The sequence below is a fragment of the Lissotriton vulgaris genome, chromosome 5 (assembly GCF_964263255.1).
Source record: "Lissotriton vulgaris chromosome 5, aLisVul1.2, whole genome shotgun sequence".
Lineage (NCBI taxonomy): Eukaryota > Metazoa > Chordata > Amphibia > Caudata > Salamandridae > Lissotriton > Lissotriton vulgaris.
This window is the reverse complement of record NC_141693.1, coordinates 127,043,181-127,062,687: the sequence shown is the minus strand read 5'-3', so window position 1 is coordinate 127,062,687 and position 19,507 is coordinate 127,043,181. Positions and strand designations below refer to the sequence as shown.

Sequence of the window (19,507 nt, the reverse complement as noted above, 5' to 3'; positions counted from 1 at the left end):
GTGGACGAGGTTAGCCATTCAAGGCAGAGTTTCCCTACACTGTATGTTGTTATAATCCCTGGATGTTGTCTCTGGGAGTATCTTGAGTCTAATCTGGTCATTTTTAAACCCTGTGTTTTATTCAGGAATCTATCTTGACAACTATCTGTGTCTGTAGGCCAGATTAACCACTTTTTCCAATCAGTATGTGTTCTGTTGAAATTTAAAATTTGTGACACGTCTAACTCAATATCTGTGGTTGCATTTTCAGGTATTGGCTTTGGTATGGACGGTGTTTTAAGGTCTTTGTTCTTAGCTAGGCCAAGACAAGATGTTTGGTGTATTGTGTCATTTAAAAATAACATTTGTTCAGGTATCATGCAGGTTCTAAATAGTGCTTCTATGCCTTGCACCTGCCAATCTTTTGTACCCCAAATTGTTTTCGTTTCAATATTATTTTTCCAATAATCAAAACCAAATGTCATCATTTTGTCATAAAATGCTTCTGAATATATCAATTTAGAATTTGTCAGCATTGTTTTCATTCCTGTTTTATCTAACAGTTTGTAATAAAACGTTTCTGCATCACTGGTGTTAAACCCTGAGAAGTATTTGAATTTCTCAAAAAATGCTTTAGAACTGCTTTTAGGTGGTGTAGCACAATGTTCCCATTGGTTATACATAAAAACATTTCTAGGCTGTGCAGATTTATGCAAGTAATGATCCCCATAGTGGGTGTAACAGAATAACTGCTCATAACTAGATGAACCTTGTAAATAATCATGATCTGTGAATCTAGCTGACATTACTAAATCAGACATTATGTCATTAATACTGTTAAAGTCCCAATCATCGGAGAATGTACTTGGTGTCACAAAGTCACTTAAGGAAACCTTTAGTTGATGAGGATACTTCAGGACTTCGACTGGACCATAGATCTCATAGTCTGTTTTCTCCCATACTACACCACCAGGTATTGGAATTGCTGTGACATTTACTGTTGACAGTTCTCTTTTCTTCACGTGGGATGATCTGTGTGGTTTCAGGACTAAGTTGATGTTCTGACTTGCTGTGTCCATTCAATTGTAATAAACTTCCCTAAAATTAAAACTAAAATTAGGCATAGTAGGAGTATGAATACCCCTGAGATAATCCAATGCTCAATCAACGGTGAATCCAGATATAATTCTTTGATTTGTTGAAGGAGTCCTGTAGTATTTTCTTTAGAATACTTTTTTGTTTCTGGCATCACTTCGGGGTCGTTAAAATCTTCAGAGAAGTTGTCGAAGTTGATGAAATAACCAGAGGCAGTTCTGTCAATTGATGGGATTGTTCTTTCAATCTGTCTTTCGGTAGCACTTTCTGATGCCACATTATTGTAGACTGGTGTTGTTTCTTGACGAACTGTTTCAATCTGTGTTTCAAGAGGCACGAGTTCCATGGCATTATTGCATAGTCCTTCATTGTGCACTGCAGGCTGATCGAATGTGATGAGTCTTTCAGTTTGAACCTCTTGGATTGTTGCAAGTTTGGGTATTCTGTTGTTTCTTGGGAGTCCACTGGGCCTACTGTTGATTATAGGCCACATGCTTGTGGTTTTACCAGATCGATAGACACGACTCTGTTCTCCTTTTTACCAGCAAGGGGCGGTAGCACAACTGATCTTGTTCCGGTGACTGCTAAGACAGGTACTGCTTTTCTGTAAGAAGGCCCAAATTCCTTCTTAACCGCGATCTTTTCTCTGACTAGATCCCCAATCTTTGGAATCCAGACAGGCCTTGCTGGGGCTGTTGCGGGTGGTGCCTCGTCAGTGGTACTTGGCTGTTGCTTTAACTTTATGTTGCTTAATGATTTTCTTGTTTCATTCAGTTCCTGTAAAACAGCCAAACGGTCTTTTACATCAAAGTGCGTTGTTTCTTCTTGTACCACTGACATCTGACTATCGAGGTCCTGAACGCGCATTCTAATTCCGAACAATAGTTCGTATGGGCTGAAACCTTTTAGAGAATTTCTTGGCATGTTGTTAAGACTAGTCTGGACACTTATTAAATGTTTGACCCACCCAGCGCCTGAACCTAATACCTTCGCTGTTATAGATTGCTTTATGTCACGGTTTTTTCTTTCTACCACACTATTCCCTTCGGGGTGCGACGGACAAGAATACCGCAACCCAATTCCCATGCTGGCCATGGCCTCCTTATAGGCTCGAGAGCTGAAAGCAGGACCCTGGTCAGAATGGAACGTGGTAATTGCGTATGTGCCGATAAAGACTCGCAAATCTTTTATAACCGTTCTAGCGTCAGCCGAGCGCTGGGGGCCTCATTTTTTTAAGTGCTTTTCGCCTTAACTATTAATAGGACGCAGGATGGGGTGTAGGCAGCGTTACGCTCCTTCTGACTGGTAGCCGGTAGCAAGGTTCGCTACTGCGATCCCTATTACAGTTTTCACAGTTGTTTGCATATATTTGGTGTTCTACACTCATTCCCGGCCACCAGAATACTGATTGTAATTCAGTCAGTGATTCCTTGATCTCTCTGTGCCTTAGACCCAAACCCATGTGTGCGTCTGCTATTAAAAATATTCTCCTGTTCATGTTTGGAATTACTCTGTCCCCCACTCCAGGGATTCGAGCAAAAGGAACGGAGTTTGCATCGATTATGTATGCATATTTGAGTGGATAGTTTACGGGTAATGCTGCACAGTCGCCTTTTACGGTCGTTTTTACTGCCAGCATTGTTTCCCCGTCTATGTACTTATCTGTACGCTTTTTTGTGGCTACGGAAGCCGGTTTAGTTGCTTCCGCTGTGGCTGTATTAGCCAATGAATTCCCTGCAACGTGAACGCCATCACGTTGAAGACTCTGTGCGTGAATCACGTGAGTCTTTTGTAGTTCTTTGTGTAAAAGAGCTACCTCGTTCCAGAGCAATTTATGCTTTATTGTGGCACCTGTGTCATCTTTGTAGTCGTTTTCGATCCAACTCTACAGTTTGTTATTGTAAGAGTTGACGCAAAAATGAGAATCGCACACTATAAGTGTCGGGAATTCACGTTCTGCATTTTCCAGCGCCATCTTTAAAGATCTGATTTCAGTTCTTTGAACCGAACAGTTTCTTACAGATTCAGTTTTTGTTACTTTCGGTCTGAATTTACCGCACAGCCAACGACCTTTAATGATCGCACACGCTGCATTGTAGGATTTTCTCTCTACGTTAAAGTGCTGTACAAAGCTATCTGTATAGATTATACAGGCGTATTGTGGGAGAGGCAGAATTTCGATTGGCAGAGGATATTCTTCTTCATATTCTAAATCATTCAGTTCTTCAAATTGCGGGGCGAAATAGTATTTTACGTCTTCCGCTCCTAGAGAATCTATGCACTGTATCCATTTCGGATCCAGTGACACTGTAGGCAGGTTTACTGGGCTGAATAGCGCCTCGAAGGCGGATTCCGCTGTAAGGATATTAATCCGTTTGCCGTGTGCTAGTTCTCGTTCATTTGCTAATGCGATTTGCACTGCGTTCACAGTTCTGTCTGTGTGACTGAATGTTTCTTCTGTTTGTGTGTACAAGTGAGATTTAATTGAAATAGGTACCTTTTCTCCCTCATTAGAGGTTAGGTACGGGAATCCGCATCTTCCTGGGATGACCCGGATTACAAGATCGATCGTGTTGTCACGTGTATCTAATTTTGTTTTTGCTAACATGTCTGTTTGCAGTGATCTCAAAATTTCTGTGTGTTTTTGAGTCCAATTGATTTGTTTTAAATCAGGTTTTATTAGTTCGTAGAGAGGTTTAACCCTCTCTGCGTAATTTAGTATGTAAGTTCTTCCGAAATTCAGAAAACCTAGTATTGATTGTAAATTCTTCAGCGTTTTTGGAGCTTGGAGTACAGCGCACTTCTCTAAGAAGTTGTCCGCTAGGCTTTTCCCTTCACTTGATAATTCGTACCCTAAAAACAGTACTGTCAGATGGGCAATTCGGTACTTTTTAAAGTTGAATTTGTAACCCTCTGCTGCGAACCCAAGTATTATGGTGTTCACTCTTTTCAAGTGAATATCCAAGTCGTCGTCTGTGAGATAAATATCATCTACGTAAGACAATGCTTCATCATCATAGATTTGTAGTAACTCTGTTACCCTAGCTGAGAATAGTCCTGGGCTGTTCTTGAACCCCTGTGGGAGTCGACAGAATTTTTTCTGTGACCCAAATGCGGAGAAAGCGGTCAAATATCTGCTTTCCGGTGCAATGTTTTGACAAAAGAAACCATTAGAAATGTCTAATGTCGTTTTATATTTTTTCCTAACTATGTTATTCATTAGGGCTGCACTATGCGAGTTTTGTACTGCAAAAGTTTTGCAACATGTATTAAGGTGTCTGTAGTCCAAAACTAGACGATATGAACTGTCTGGCTTGGAGACAGGAAACAAAGGATTGTTCATTTGAGAGGTGCATGTTTCAATCACCCCCTGGTACTCAAGTTGATCTAAGATCTCCCTGACTTGTTTTTTAGCTTCTTGCTTTATGGGATACTGCCGTTGGGCAGTTGGTTCACTTTTTAATTGGATTTTGTGAGGCGGTGAATCCTCATCCCATCCTACATGATTTTTATATAATGCAGGTGCCTGGGCTACTGCCCATTTCCTTGCATATGTATATTTTTTATGAATCGGAATGTGATTCGAGAAGGCAGGCATAATCACTTCTTCGCCACGAGGGCACTCCCTGACAAACTCCGGGGGCCAATCATTTTCAGCTAACAGAATATCATAGCCTTTTGAGAGCTTATCCCAAAATAGACCCTTAATTTTCCTAGTCTTATCACCCTCTATACGCAATGTTATTTCGTATATTTTATGGGGCTCGCTAAGTCTGGCGTCGGCAGTTTCAACCTGAATGTATTCATTCGTGTCCACTGTCTCCAGATGACTCATCAAGATCTTGCGCGCTATACTGATTTCTGCTGCACTGTCCAACATTGTCAATGCCCACTCCCCGTTTTTCAACTGTGTCCTCAGTATTCTCGGCATGGTTGATTACTCTAATACTGGCTACCTTCTTTTTCTGAAATTGAGATTTCTTATTTTGAGCAGGCTCCTTGTCTTTGGACTTGGTGTGCTCTCCTGGGTCTGACCGTCCTCTTCTTTCCGAATTCTGTGGAAGAGATCGAGAGGGACGTGTATCAATACTTTGATATCTATCAGGTTTTTTCAGATTATCCCTATTTCTAAGGTTATATCTTTTTTCAGAGGGCTCCCGTTGGGGAGACTGGCGTTCTCGAGTCGGAGTTCTTTCCCTCCATCGAGGAGACCTTCCTCTGGACTGGAAAACTTTTTCCTTGGGAGTGGATTGTTTATTTCCATCCCAGCTCTTTTTAGGAGTGTTTAAATTATTTTTAATAAATAATTTTTCAGGATTTTCGAGCAGTTGGGGCTTAACTGGTTTTCCACCCAAGCTGTCTCTACCTAATTCTTCACAGCATTTTTCTATGATTTTTGCAAGCCCAACAGGATCTTTTATATCTGTTTCCTTCAACTTCTGGCGGATCACCACAGATGCTGCTTCTCCCTTTACGTTGGCTAATAATATAGCCGTGACCTGCTTGAAGTCTTTCAGTAATTTCATACCTAGATTTAAAGCGGGCTCTGGACCGAATTCATTTTGAATCTGTTTTAGCACTTCTGGTATTACCGCCATAGACGGAACACCGTGTGTTTTTGTGTAAATGGAAGCAAAGACTGTACCCCAAGTGTCACAGTCCTCCACGTGTGGTGCGATTCCCATAGGAAGGCAGATGGTCAAGATTCTGTGTTTCTCAATAGGGGTAGTATCAGGAAATACTGCCTCTATTTGAGTGATTTTCTGGGCTAACCAGAAAGGAATTTGTTCCCGTTTTACGGGTGTTTTACCAAGACATGACTGTATGTTCTGTGGTGTAATTTTATTTGTGTTCCCCTGGTGAGGGGTCAGCTGGTGTGAATTAACAGCTGGCTGGACTGTTGCAGTCCGCATTACATATTGGACTAATTGCCTATGTATTTTTATTAATGTGTTTAGCTGTGCTAACAGCTCTTCCTTAGACATTTTTGCAATGTCAGGATGTGGTGTGTAGCTGGCTAGAACCGGCCACGTGGCTCCTGGTCTACCTAGTGGACCGAGCCTAGTTATTTGATCAGTGTGTTTTAGGGCGCCATTAAACCAGAGCAGGTGCTCTTGAAATTTAAGTGGAATTTCAATCTCCTCGAAAGGAGCGTACTCTTCCGGAGGTTTCTCTACTTTGTAATAGTGAAACTCTTTTGTTATAGCATTTACCGCTGGAAAGTTTATCCATGAATAGAATACCTCTGTCTGCCGATATTCGTGAGCCTCTATCACGAAAATTACTGTACCACCTTGAGGTGTCAGTCCGTTTACTATAAGTTTTGAAGTTATAGATTTTCTTAAATGTGCCGGGATGATTATTGCATCCGGGTCTGTGTATTCGGGACCTTGCTGAGTCGCATCTGCTGCGGCCCCAGTGGTTCCGTTTTCTGGCATTGTAAAAATGCGATTTTTGCAGAGTAGGTCTCCAAGGAGACAAAGATTAAGTGCACAATATTTTGGAACACTGTATCCTTCAACGTTGAATAAACCAGAGCTTTACATAGGAATCTCTTCCTACTAAGGTCGGGCGGATTTTAACCTTTCACCCACTCCAGACGTCTATTGGAGTATTTACGGGAGAAAGGGGTGTGAAATATGCACGACTGAGTTACTCTACAAGTCTTGCGTTAGTTTATCGCCTTACCAAACGTTTGGGCGCCATGTAGTGTAGTTCCTAGTTTCCCACTAGGCCCTGCGCATTGGAATAACATAAACAGTAGTATCGACGTGGAACTGCGGATATTCCAGGCCTCCACTGACTATGCTAAACTTAATTGGGTTGTGTTACCAACTAGCTCAGAGGTCACTGGAAACTTTCTTCTCTGCATAGGAAGTGATCAGCTTCCTTGGCACAGACAAGAAGGGATTCAGTTTTCCAACAACCGTGCAACATGACAACTTTGCTCCTCAGATCAAGAGTCAATCTCTAGGGTCGTGTGAAACAATAGACATGTATTTCACTCAGTCAGTCTAGTGCAGTTTACTTTCACAAGATGTAGAGAATAGAGAGACGGGCGTTTGTCAATAAAGGGTTAACATTTATTGAACAGTCTTTCTTCTCGTACAAGAGAAATGTATTGCCACAATTGCAATAATTGTTATTATAAAAAGTACGTACAGTAAGATAAGTATTGCGAAATAGAACTGTTAAAGCATTGATATGGTTTCTTAGCCATACAATGGTTTAAAAGTAATAAAACATATATACAGTCATATATACATTAGGCTAACATACTCAACTGGTGCTTCTAACTAAGCCTACCCCAGTGTGCCTGACCTAAGCCTAACACGTGAAAGGGGAGTAAGTAAGTAGCTTTAAGTTAAGTTGGTTTTGCCAAGGTTTGTTTCAAGAATTCTCGTCTAAGGGTTTAGTCAACACCATACCTCTGAATAGAATGATGGAGGATTGGTATCTCCTTCAGGGGTCTCTCTCGATATCCCAGTCACCTGCGAGGGTAAACCGGAAGCGCCGGGACTGGATTTCTCTGCACGAGAAAGGCAGCGGCTTCTCTTCAGCGCGTCGAGGAAGGAGGGGGGACAGCGTCCGCGGGCAGCTGGAATCTGCTGGATGTCTTCGCAGAGGACGGCTGTTCAGCTCCTTAAGCGTACTGCACCATAGTTCGCGCTGCAGCGGCGATAATGGTAATCAGCAGCTTCACCACCACAGGATAGCAGGCTGCAGCGACAGAGTGCTAGATTTACCAACACAGGGTCATGCAGGCAGCTGGCATCAGCAACAGGCAACGAACATTGCTTAAGGCAACGTTGGTAATATTTATACCTGACAGGTGCCGGGTTTGACGCAAGTTTGCTGGACATAAGACGTCAATTAAAGATGTCACTAGGAAGTGATAGTTATCAGTTGCTCATTAGAGTTCCATTACTAATCAAAACATAGCAAGCGGGGATTTCCAGGTTTGCTGAGTTTTTATCTTGTTGAAGAACTCGGAGTGTTATCTAGGAATATCAGATAGGGACTGCTGCACTGTCATTGCACTAATTGGTCGCAAAGGAAGTAGCAGAGAGTCATGCTGGAATGTGGCTCTGTTCGTGTGAGGCCAGAGATGACTTTTCAGAAAATCGCACTTGAACGGTTATGCCAATATAGGGAATAAATGGATTTATAGCCGAATAGGGGCATAAGGTCACAGTATCGATCAGGAACCTAGATAAACACGCAACAAACCCATTCAGGGAGCCCAAGGACATAAGCGATGGTTCGACTCCGCATGTTCGAAAGCCCACAGAGAATTGTTGGCGGCCCTAAAATCTGTTCCTAGGGTTAAAGATGAAATCTCGAGACTAAGGAAAATTTATAAGGCAGCCATAAAGAATTGCAAAGAAACCATCAAACGTGAAACATGGGATAATCTCCTTTCAGCGGCCGTGCTGAAGGACAGTAGGAGATTTTGGGAGATCATCAAACAGCCCCTATTTTCGGAAGATAGTAATGCACCCATGGATTGCGTGATTACCGATGAAATATGGCTGTCTTTTTTCCAAAATGTATATGGGGGAGACGATGAAGGAACTAAAAAAGGCCTATTGCCCAATGTAGATGTACATCCTATCATCTTTAATCCCCAAGAAGTGGAAAAAGCCCTCTTGGCAACCACTAAACATAAGGCACCTGGTCCCGACGGAGTCCCCGCTGACTTTTTCATGTATTCACCTAAACTGTGGGCTGAGGTTATGTCAAATGTGTTTAATGCAGTGAATGGCAATTCAGCCCCCGCCTCGTGGGCCATATCTACCATCGTCCCCATTTTTAAAAATAAGGGTCAGCGGGACGATCCTGCGTTTTATAGGCCCATATCCCTCCTGGACTCAACCATAAAAATCCTGGGCAGAGTCCTTTTATCTAGATTGAGGGAGAACGTTGAGGGTTGTGGCGGGTTGTCTGAACTGCAATATGGCTTTAGAGAGAGAAAAGGGACCATTGAACAATGTATTAATTTGCATTTACTCATCTCTAAGTACACGGTGGCCAAGGAGGGTTCCGTGTTTCTTGCATTTATGGACCTTTCCTCGGCGTTCGACCTTGTCAATAGGTCAAAATTATGGTCGATCCTGTTGGAGATGGGCATAGACGAGGCTCTGGTCACGTTCATGGCCACTTTGCACCAGGAGCTTTTCGCAGCCGTACGAGTGTCAAACAATGGCAGATGTACTCCACTGTTTAAATCTCTAAAGGGGGTACGGTAAGGTTGCATTTTAGCCCCCTCGCTTTTTACCATCTACATTAATGGCCTGGGGGCACACCTGCGTGGCCAGGACACGGACGTCCCGCGTGCAGGAGATGTTCATATCCCGGCACTCCTGTACGCGGATGACGCTGTGTTGATCGCCCGCACTGGTGTTGGACTCCAGCTCCTCTTGGATGCCTTCGGCTCTTTTATGGACAATCTGGACTTGAAGGTTAATGTTTCCAAATCACACACGATGGTAATGGGGCGTGAGTGTACCAAAAAAAGACATAAATCATTCTTTTGCGGAGGGGTCCCTGTTTCAAAAGTAACCACATTCCCCTATTTAGGTGTATTGTTTGATCAAAGGGGAACGTGGGGGCCACAGATAAGAGCAAAGAGGTTGGCGATAACCAGATCTTCCTCAGCGCTCTTGGGTTTTGCGGGCAAGTTGGGAGCTAGGCCCATGGAAGCTCTTTTAAAAATCTATAAGTGTAAGCCTGTGGCCATCGCACTATATGGAGCTCCTTTGTGGGGGTATGTAAATCTTGACCCTATTCAGAGAGCAGAAAATAGATTTATTAGATCTCTTCTCTCTGTACCTCAGTCAACCCCAACTTATTCTATCCACAAAGAGGTGGGCCTACCCTACCTGTCAGATCTACTGAGCTTAGCGCCCCTGACTCTATGGCTGAAAATGTGGTTGAACGAAGACCTTCCATTGAACCATAAAATATTGAAAGATGTCTTATCACTCGACAAATATAGCAGCATCCCATGGCTGGCCTATTTAACTAAATCATTCACAGAATTGGGTCGCCCAGAACTTTTTCTATGCCCAGAAAAAATCACGGCTTTGGACATAGGCTATATAAAAAAGTCATTTAGGGAAAGGAAGGAAGCGTGACGCGAGGAATTTGAACTGCTGAAGCCAGCAGTTAGGGCACACAACCTCTTGGTTAGTGCACCTTCTCTCGCACCTTATCTTAGTTTTGTTACACTCCCTTATCATAGGTTCTTACTAACCAAGTTCAGGTTTAACCTGCTACATTATTACTTAGGTTCCTTTAAGTGCTGGCAGAAGCCAGACCTAGCCCCACCTTGTAGTTGTGACCATTTTTCGGTGCAGGACACAATGCACTTTGTCATGTTTTGTAGCTTGTATCATGAGCAGAGGAAAAAATATTTGCTCCCCATCCTGAAAGAAGCGGGATTCACACAGGTACGCCCGGCACTGCTCTATTTACAGGTCCTGACAAATCCCCGCACAACTTTCTGTATTGCTAATTTTTTAGTGGCCGCTGCTAGGGTGAAAGCTGCTGGTCAAATTTCGCCTTAATAATTTTAAAGGGTTACCATGTTTTTTAACTGAAAAATGTATTTTCTTAAATTCTGTATATAGTATTTTAAATGCGCATCTAGCTTGATGCTTTTTAGGAAAATGTAGGGTTATGTATATATCCTATGTCATGTTTTATTGTTTTTGTTTCTTTGTATGACTTGGAATAAGTCGAATAAAGATATTCTGACTGAGTAGTGTTAGTAGAAGGATATTTGTAGTTGCAGTAGCAAAAGTAATTGCATTGCTGTTACTAATAATTATGAACTACTGATTGAATTGCCATCTTCTACAATACATAAGTAGCAAATTAAATTCCCCGGAAGTTATCGTTATTACTAAAATTGCCACTATATATTACTAATATTTTTATGATCATTATTATTATTAGCAGAGGTAGTACAATTTTAATATTTCGACACTCTGTATAGCCCAATACGTGTACAACCATTATCATTGATTGTAACAATGCCAATCAAGTTCCTCTTGTGCAAGCTTAACTAACCTGATCTGAATATTATTTAATATTGTTCTAATTTATTATTGTTAGAGATGAAAAGCCAAATCTAGCCTTTTCTTTCCACTCAACCGGCCCACTAGCAGCAGAACAGCGCCAGTCTTGCTCAAGCAGCCTCCCTGGTACCCTCTCTTCATCCTTCCTCTATTCAGCATCCTCTGCACCAGCACATCCTCGGGAGATGCTCACAGAGCAGCACTGGTGTGGAAATCCAAACCTCACCGCGGACCAATCAGGAAGCAGCTTTATCATCAATACCGGGCAAGTGCAGAAGCCACACTGTGCGGGGTGGGGGTGACGGGGGGAGAACAACAACACACAGTGGCCAATCTGCTGAAAGGGTACAATGGCCAATGAGGCTCTGTCTTACATCTCCAGATTGGCTGGCAGGAAATCAGTCCTCTAAGGATACAGCGGTGGTACCTTTTTTTGCAAGCTGCATCCCTGGTAGCCACCGCACTCCTCTTTTTTTTAACTCCCTCTTCCAAGCCCCTCTTTTTTTAAAGGCAAACTTTTGGCAGTGGGTGGTTCATTCTCTCCGCCTTGATCCATCGACGCCGCGTGCAGATGCATTTCCATCACCGGGGAAGCCATTGAAGAAAGAAACAATACACGGAAGGAGAAGAGACAAAAAGCCCGGGCGGAGAGAGAACCCGGGACACAATAAATATGCTAAAGGGAGGCATCGCCAAGCCAGTGTCTCACCTTGCCTCCTCGGGCTGCTGAAGGCGTCAAGGGAGGCAGGACAGAGAAGAGGACGCCGGCGGGAGGAGGAGAGAAGAGGACGAAGAAGAAGAGAAGGGAGAAGCCTTGGAGGGGAGCAGGGCTGGGTCCGGCAGTGAGCAATGCAATCTGCAAGCAAGGTCGTCAGCCTCTTCCTCCTCATCCTGATGGGCACTGAACTTACTCAAGTAGGTCTGCCGGCAGCATCCCTAGGGGCGCCTGTGTGTCTTATCGATGGTTCGAGGGGATGCTGCGGCCGGTTATATAGCGCTGTTTTGCCGCTGCTAGGCGCTGCAAGCAAGATCAAAAGAATGAAATGACATAATGGAGTGGGAGTTGATTTAGTGCTGCAATGCTTCCTCTAGGCGCTGTATGACAGAGAATCACAATGAGTGGACAGGGTAGATTTGGGCAGCCCTGTGAACCATCACTCTGCGCTGTGAGAAAGAAAGCCGAATGCGTGGACACGGTGTTGTCGGGGTTATGTAGCGCTGTATTGTTGCCTCTGTGTGCCGTAAGAAAGAGCAGCGAACGAATTTACGTGACAGAGCGGGAGGATTGTTTAGCGCTGCATTGTAATCCACCAGGCGCTGTAAAAGACAGGAGAGGAGGCTGGTCGACCTTACTCGCTCCGTCTGGCAAGAATACGTGCCTTCCTCTTCCCCATCCCTTTTCTGGGCGCCACTTCTAAAGTGGTGTGCAGAGCACTGCTGGCTCCGCTCCCGGCTCCGAGCGCTAGAAACACTATCAATACACAGACCGTACAAATGTATGTGGGAACGGGACGTGGTGCACACAGACATGGTACGTAGGAGCGCCCAGGCCCCGTGCCTTCACACACCCTCTCCAAAATAGATGTCATTCAAAGTTGCAGGTGCCTCTGCAGGGTGAGAGCCAGGGGGCACTCCGTGGGTTTAGTTGTTGCAGCTGCGAGTTGTTCATCTCGTATCTTCTCAGACACAAAGTTGCTTCTATTAAGCAGCATTTAAAATACATATTTAACCCTCCCTGGTTTAGCAGCGCTCTCTGCGTGTACAGACACTCGAGACCAGGAACAGACCCGCCTGCGAAAAATACACCAAGCAAATGCTTCTATAAAATAATCATGCGTCCCCCAATATGCGCTGAGATTCTGAACACTTTCATCGATTTCACTGAGTTTGGGGGAGGGGCCAAATGGTCTGTATGGCTCAGAGTCCATATAGACCACTCGCATCCACTTCCAAGAGACCCGTGACGAGCAGGCGCCTCGCAGCCAACCTCGGAGGCTGCCTCGAGTGCAGGCGCTCGGGGTTCCTCCCGGGAGTTGGCGGGGTGGTGCTGTCGACCCCCGGCCCCTGGCCCTCTGCCTCTATCTAGGCAGCTACTAGAGAAGCAGACGGGGATGCATCTCACATGCCCAAGTGCACAGTGTCCATACGAGGATGCGCTCGCCTGCCTCCCTGAGGGTGCGGGACGGGACGCAGGGTGGCGGACGCGGGTGTCTGTCACCATTTGAACCGTCGGTGACTTTTTTCTGACGTGTTATCGGTGATCAATTTTCAAAACAGACTCGCACCCTCCACCGTGGTTTGGTGGGATTTGAGGCGTGACATACGAATGCTGTGCTCATGCCAACTTCATCGTCTGTAACAAAACGGGGCGGGGTAATGCCCATCCCCCACTTAGTTCACCTTTTTTGCTCTGAGCCTCGATGCGTGATGCTACCTCTGGTAGCCGCCACTGCCCATGTTTTCTATATTCCGTATTATTGTAGTGTTTCAGAATGTTTACAGTGCTTCGAAGCAAGACCGAAAGATGTGACTAGAAGCATGTTGGCGCTAAACCCCACCTAAATAAAACACGAGCACCCTGCGATGGTGCCCCAGATTTCACCTGGCGGTGCTTGATGGCAGAGCAGCTTAGGTACACTTCCGCCAAGGATGCCTGAAGGGGCCCCCAAGGGACATCAGATATCTTGTTTATTCTGACACAGCTACCACTTGCCAGGCGTCCAGGACCCGCGTGACCTCCGCTCCCCTGCCTGTCCCAATTAAGCAACAATTCCAATGCCAACGGCAACTGTGCCGTTTGCATACAGCGCCCCGCCCTTGCGTTCCCAGCCTCTTTCTAGGCGCTCCCATATATTTAAATGAATCTACTGAGGCATGCACCAATTAAGTGCCCAGGATGACACAATTAGGCCAAGTGGGTAAGCTGCGACCGTTTTCCCTTGGGTGCTTCATCGCTTGATCTCAGCTCCTAGAAACCTAACACCAATCTTCAAAATGTTTGTGTGCCATTTTCAGACACTTTTCTCCTTTCTGGTGCCACTGCTCAGGGTCAGCTCTTCCTGAAGTAAGGCTAACAACGGCGACTGGGTCAGGGCAATGTGAAAACCAGTGCTGATGGGGGCGGGCAAAGACAGTCATTGTAGTAAATGCACGCTTGAGATGTTGCTGCCTTTACATTCTGTATTAGGCCCTACATTATAATAAGACATTAAATGAAAGATAACTTTAGGCATTATGAGGTTGCATTATATGTTCCTGTTTTTCTTTTTATATTTTTTGTACATGCATTTATTTCCTTAACATGCATGCATACATCAGAGGAACGGACGTACACACTCGAATACACGAAATGTTACCTTTATGTTACAGAGGGGAGTGCTTCCTAAAAGCTTCCATTGTAGTGACGCCCTACAAAATATATTGTTATTTTCTATAAAACAGAATTAGATGTTCTGGGTGGACCAAATAAACCGCTATACGTCCTTATCTATACCTTATGCATTGTATTGTAAACACGAGGTGTATTCGATGAACCGATTCCTGTATTACTATCTGGAAAAGTCATCTAGCAGAAACACTACATGGAGGCTGGAAGGCATTTCACCATCACACGGCTTATCACTGGCGGGTGAGGGCGGGAAAGCACCAGGCGGACGCTGAGCCGCTCTCCAAGGCCGACCTTGTCCTTAACCCTGTCAATGATTGACTTATTCTTTAATGTGATTCTGCAAATGCCAGAAGTTGTAAGGCCCCTATTTCATACGCATGACGTCATCCCTGCAAACAGCGGCATTTCAACCATCCCCCCCAAAAAGAACGTTTTATTGCTAATTTCTTATTCAAATAATCTTATTTGGGGGGGGGGGGGGGGGTCCTATAATGCCATCTCAGAGTCCTATGACAATAAGGAACAAGGCCTCGATTGAACTTGTCTCTAATATGCAATTATAGGTCTATAATGCCTGAAATGTTCGCTTTACCCCCCTCTTTTTTCTTTGTCACTAACTGTGTCTCTTTATCGGAGTCTGTCTCGCACTTTCGCTCTCACTCTCCCACTCACTTTACATCTGTATCCACTTTCTATATTTCTGACTAGCATTCTCCCCAAAACAATGCAAAACAATGCATTTCCATTTCTCTCCATCTTTTTCTTCCTCACACACACATATTTTTCCTCTCGCGTTCTTCCTCTTTCTCTCTCTCTCTTTCTCTGATTCCCTCTCTTACACACGGTCATCATTTCTCTCTCTCTCACACACTCTCTGTTTGTTTGAACATCTCGCCATACTCGCTCTGACTCGGACTCTGTCACTTTGAAGGTCTCCACTGTCTTCTTCTCAGTTCTCTCTCCCCTCCCCTCTTCTCACTCTATGGTTTTCGCTCTCTCTCTTTGTCATGGTCTCCGTACATATGTACTCACATAGACACACGTAGACATTCACATACACACACCTGCATACATGCATGTATAGGGACCCCTATCAGAGAGTCCTGGGCTCATTTTTATCCTAGCCTCTACATTTCCCGCTCTTTCTATTTAATATTGACATCTTTAGTATATGTAAATCTAGATGTGTGCGGATAAATACCAGAAGCCTTCCCATAGGTTCAGTGTACCCCTTCAGCTGTCAACATACACATGCATATACACACACGGATACACACTTGCACACACTCTCGCACACACACGCGCTCTATGTTAAGTCTTGCTAGTATATCATATATGGTTTTTACAACGCTACCGTCCTCTAGACTGTTCACATTTCTTGTAACAGTGATGGAGCTTCCAGAGTTACAAAGCCCCCACCCCATGCCCCTCCCCCACACAGTACCCGCCATAATGAATATTAGTGCATTTCCACACCGGCCGCAGGTGAGTGCATGATTTGGAACCCATTAGCCCAAAGGCGGCCCAATGCACCCTTGCTATATTACCTAACATGGGGGTTCAAGGACACTTTGCAGAGAGGCAAGTACCTGCCATGGACACCTCAGAAAAACATTCTTATTTTCCACTGCAGTGAAATCCGAAAGAGGTGAGCAGGGCAGGTGACTGCGGGTGGTCGGTCAGCATCGGGCACTGGGACAAATGGCTGCGGGTGGTCAGTGGGGGGCACTGGGGCAGGTGGCTGCAGGTGGTCAGCATGGGGCACTGGGACAGGTAGCTGCAGGTGGTCAGCATGGGGCACTGGGACAGGTGGCTGCAGGTGGTCAGTGTGGGGCACTGGAGCAGGTGGCTGCAGGTGGTCAGCATGGGGCACTGGGACAGGTAGCTGCAGGTGGTCAGCATGGGGCACTGGGACAGGTGGCTGCAGGTGGTCAGTGTGGGGCACTGGAGCAGGTGGCTGCAGGTGGTCAGCATGGGGCACTGGGACAGGTAGCTGCAGGTGGTCAGCATGGGGCACTGGGACAGGTGGCTGCAGGTGGTCAGTGTGGGGCACTGGGGCAGGTGGCTGCGGGTGGTCAGTGTGGTGCTCTGGGCGAGGTGGCTGCAGGTAGTCAGGGTGGGGCACTGGGACAAGTGGCTGTGGTGGCTATTGTGGGACCTGCTGAGGGCACTGGGACGGGTGGTTGCAGGTGGTCAGCATGGGGCACTGGGACAGGTGGCTGCAGGTGGTCAGTGTGGGGCACTGGAGCAGGTGGCTGCAGGTGGTCAGCATGGGGCACTGGGACAGGTGGCTGCAGGTGGTCAGTGTGGGGCACTGGAGCAGGTGGCTGCAGGTGGTCAGCATGGGGCACTGGGACAGGTAGCTGCAGGTGGTCAGCATGGGGCACTGGGACAGGTGGCTGCAGGTGGTCAGTGTGGGGCACTGGAGCAGGTGGCTGCAGGTGGTCAGCATGGGGCACTGGGACAGGTAGCTGCAGGTGGTCAGCATGGGGCACTGGGACAGGTGGCTGCAGGTGGTCAGTGTGGGGCACTGGGGCAGGTGGCTGCGGGTGGTCAGTGTGGTGCTCTGGGCGAGGTGGCTGCAGGTAGTCAGGGTGGGGCACTGGGACAAGTGGCTGTGGTGGCTATTGTGGGACCTGCTGAGGGCACTGGGACGGGTGGTTGCAGGTGGTCAGCATGGGGCATCGGGACAGGTGGCTGCAGGTGGTCAGCATGGGGCAACGGGACAGGTGGCTGCGGGTGGTCACTGTGGGGCACTGGGACAGATGGCTGCGGGTGGCCAGTATAGGGCACTCCATGGAATGGGGAATTCCTTGCAGTTTAAGCTCGGTAGAACTGTGGCTGCATTGTTATTCCCCATTCCATGGGGTTTAACTTGACATTGCAGATTACAATTGGTTGTTGCTGCATGGTGCGAGTAAATATTGTTGTGGAGTTTGCACTAGGAGTGTGTACATTTTTGGGTAATTTGCTTTCGCATGATTACGCAAAATTAAATCATGCGAAATTATGCATTATTACCCATAATACACATCCATCATTTCATGCTATATTTTAGTGCCAAAGGCTTCCTCGTGTCAATTTTTGGCATAAGGACACCTTTAGACAAAAGTCCCACAAACATCAGCTGTTTGCTTTCTGTTATTCTAATGTATTTGAAGGAAATTATTAGAGCACATTATGTGGTTGCAGTACATTTTTACAATGAATGGTGCATAATAATCTTGTGAATTTTGTGAAATTCATGAGGTAAGTATAATGGAAAATCCACAAAATTACACAAATTACCACGGTGCAATTTAAATTTCGTCCAGGCCTAGTTTACACCCCGGCAGTACTGTAGAAATTGTAATTAGGGCCAAAGCGATACGACAGAGAAAGCAGGGTTGTTCCACTTATCACTGCAGAAGAGGCATTAGCGTGTGTCCTCATCATAAAGCAAATGTAGCTTTTGTTAACCAGGGTTCAGGACAGAATCACAACACAGATCCTGATGCCAAGGCAGACATCTCAGGGTGTGTCAATGGGTTCAGATTCCTGTGCATGGTGCTTATGGCTCACTTATAAAACCTGTGAGATCTCAATTTTTACCTTGAGTTGGGCTACAGGGTGAGAGTGAAGATTGCAGATGTCCTCTCCTTATCCCAGGATCAGTTGTATCAGCTCCTCAAGGGCTCTCTTCTGAGTACATGGATTTTTCTATCTGGGAAAAGAACACAATTGGCTTTTGTTAAAGGAGGTTTACCAGAACACAAAGACCACAAAAGCAGGGTCTTTAAATCAAGGTGCAGAAGCAGCTCACTGTTTCTGAGAAGCCTCCTCTATGCATTGATTTGCACATTTCACCTGTTTACCATTTCCCCCTTTCTTCATCGAGGCAGACAACTTGGTGCAAAAAAGGAACATTGCATTTGATATCATGCTTGTTTCTAACTTAACGGTTCTATGACAAGCCCAAGTAAAGGAATGGCACAGAATCACACAAAGCGTCAGTTTCTGAATCGCTTCAATTTGTGTCTTGAAGCAAGTTAGATGTCTAGGGCCCTTATTTTTGAGGCCTTGCGTCAGTTTTGTGTCACTTTTTGTGACGCACCAGTGGCGTAAAATATGCGCCTTGTTGCGCCATATTTAAAAAGTGACGCATCTAGGTAGATGCGTCACTTTTTAAACCCCTGCGCCACATTATACCTGCGTCAGGTATAATGTATGCAGAGGGGGCGTTCCCCCGCAAAAAGCCTCGTAATAGTGACGCAGTGAAATCTATGAGATTTCACTGCGTCACTTTTAGGACGCTGTTGCATCAAAATCTTGCACCTGCCTCACAGCAGGCGTAAGACTGACGCAAGCCCTTTCACATGGGGCTTTCCCCATGTGAAAGGACGCATTGCTGGAGTTGCGTCACTTTTGTGACACACTCCAACAATGCGTCACTTTTGCGCTTACAGATACGTCAGAAATACTGACGTATCTGTAAGTCCTTGCGACATGATGCGTCATACATTAAATATGACGCATCATTGGTGTCGCAAGGAGTGCGCAGTGAAAAGTGACGCATCGCTGTTTTCACGCAGCGATGCGTCACTTTTCATAAATGAGGCCCCTAGTCTTGATCTCCAGTGTGAAACAGCGATTTGTTCAAGATCAAACAATGTCTTTGTGGACAACAGGGACTTGATTTTCCACCAAGAAACGAATACCCCTTCAAACCTTCACAATCAAAGCAGATTAATAACAATGAACCGTTCATAACCTTTGAAAGAATTTGGAAGTGTGACTGTAGTTACTTTTCTTAATACAGATAAACTATGGTTATGATGATATTACACTACCCAAAAATTACGCCAGATCTGTCTTCCAATTTGTTATCTGTTGCCTACCTTATTTTCCAAGATGTGAACCGTTGCCTAGCTTGTTCACATTAAAACCTAAAGAATGTGCTTCTAATTCAGTCAGTCAGTCAAAA

The 19,507-nt window shown here is 45.3% G+C and overlaps 1 protein-coding gene across 1 annotated transcript in view; it reads left to right on the top strand.

Moving 5' to 3' along the window:
- Positions 1–11,566: 11,566 nt before the first annotated feature.
- Positions 11,567–19,507, top strand: part of OLFM1 (olfactomedin 1) — a 213,290-nt gene continuing 205,349 nt past the window's right edge. The window contains exon 1 of the mRNA XM_086921049.1: positions 11,567–12,071. Coding sequence (XP_086777175.1) covers positions 12,006–12,071 — 66 coding nt within the window. The 5' untranslated portion in view covers positions 11,567–12,005. The remainder of the gene's footprint in view (positions 12,072–19,507) is intronic.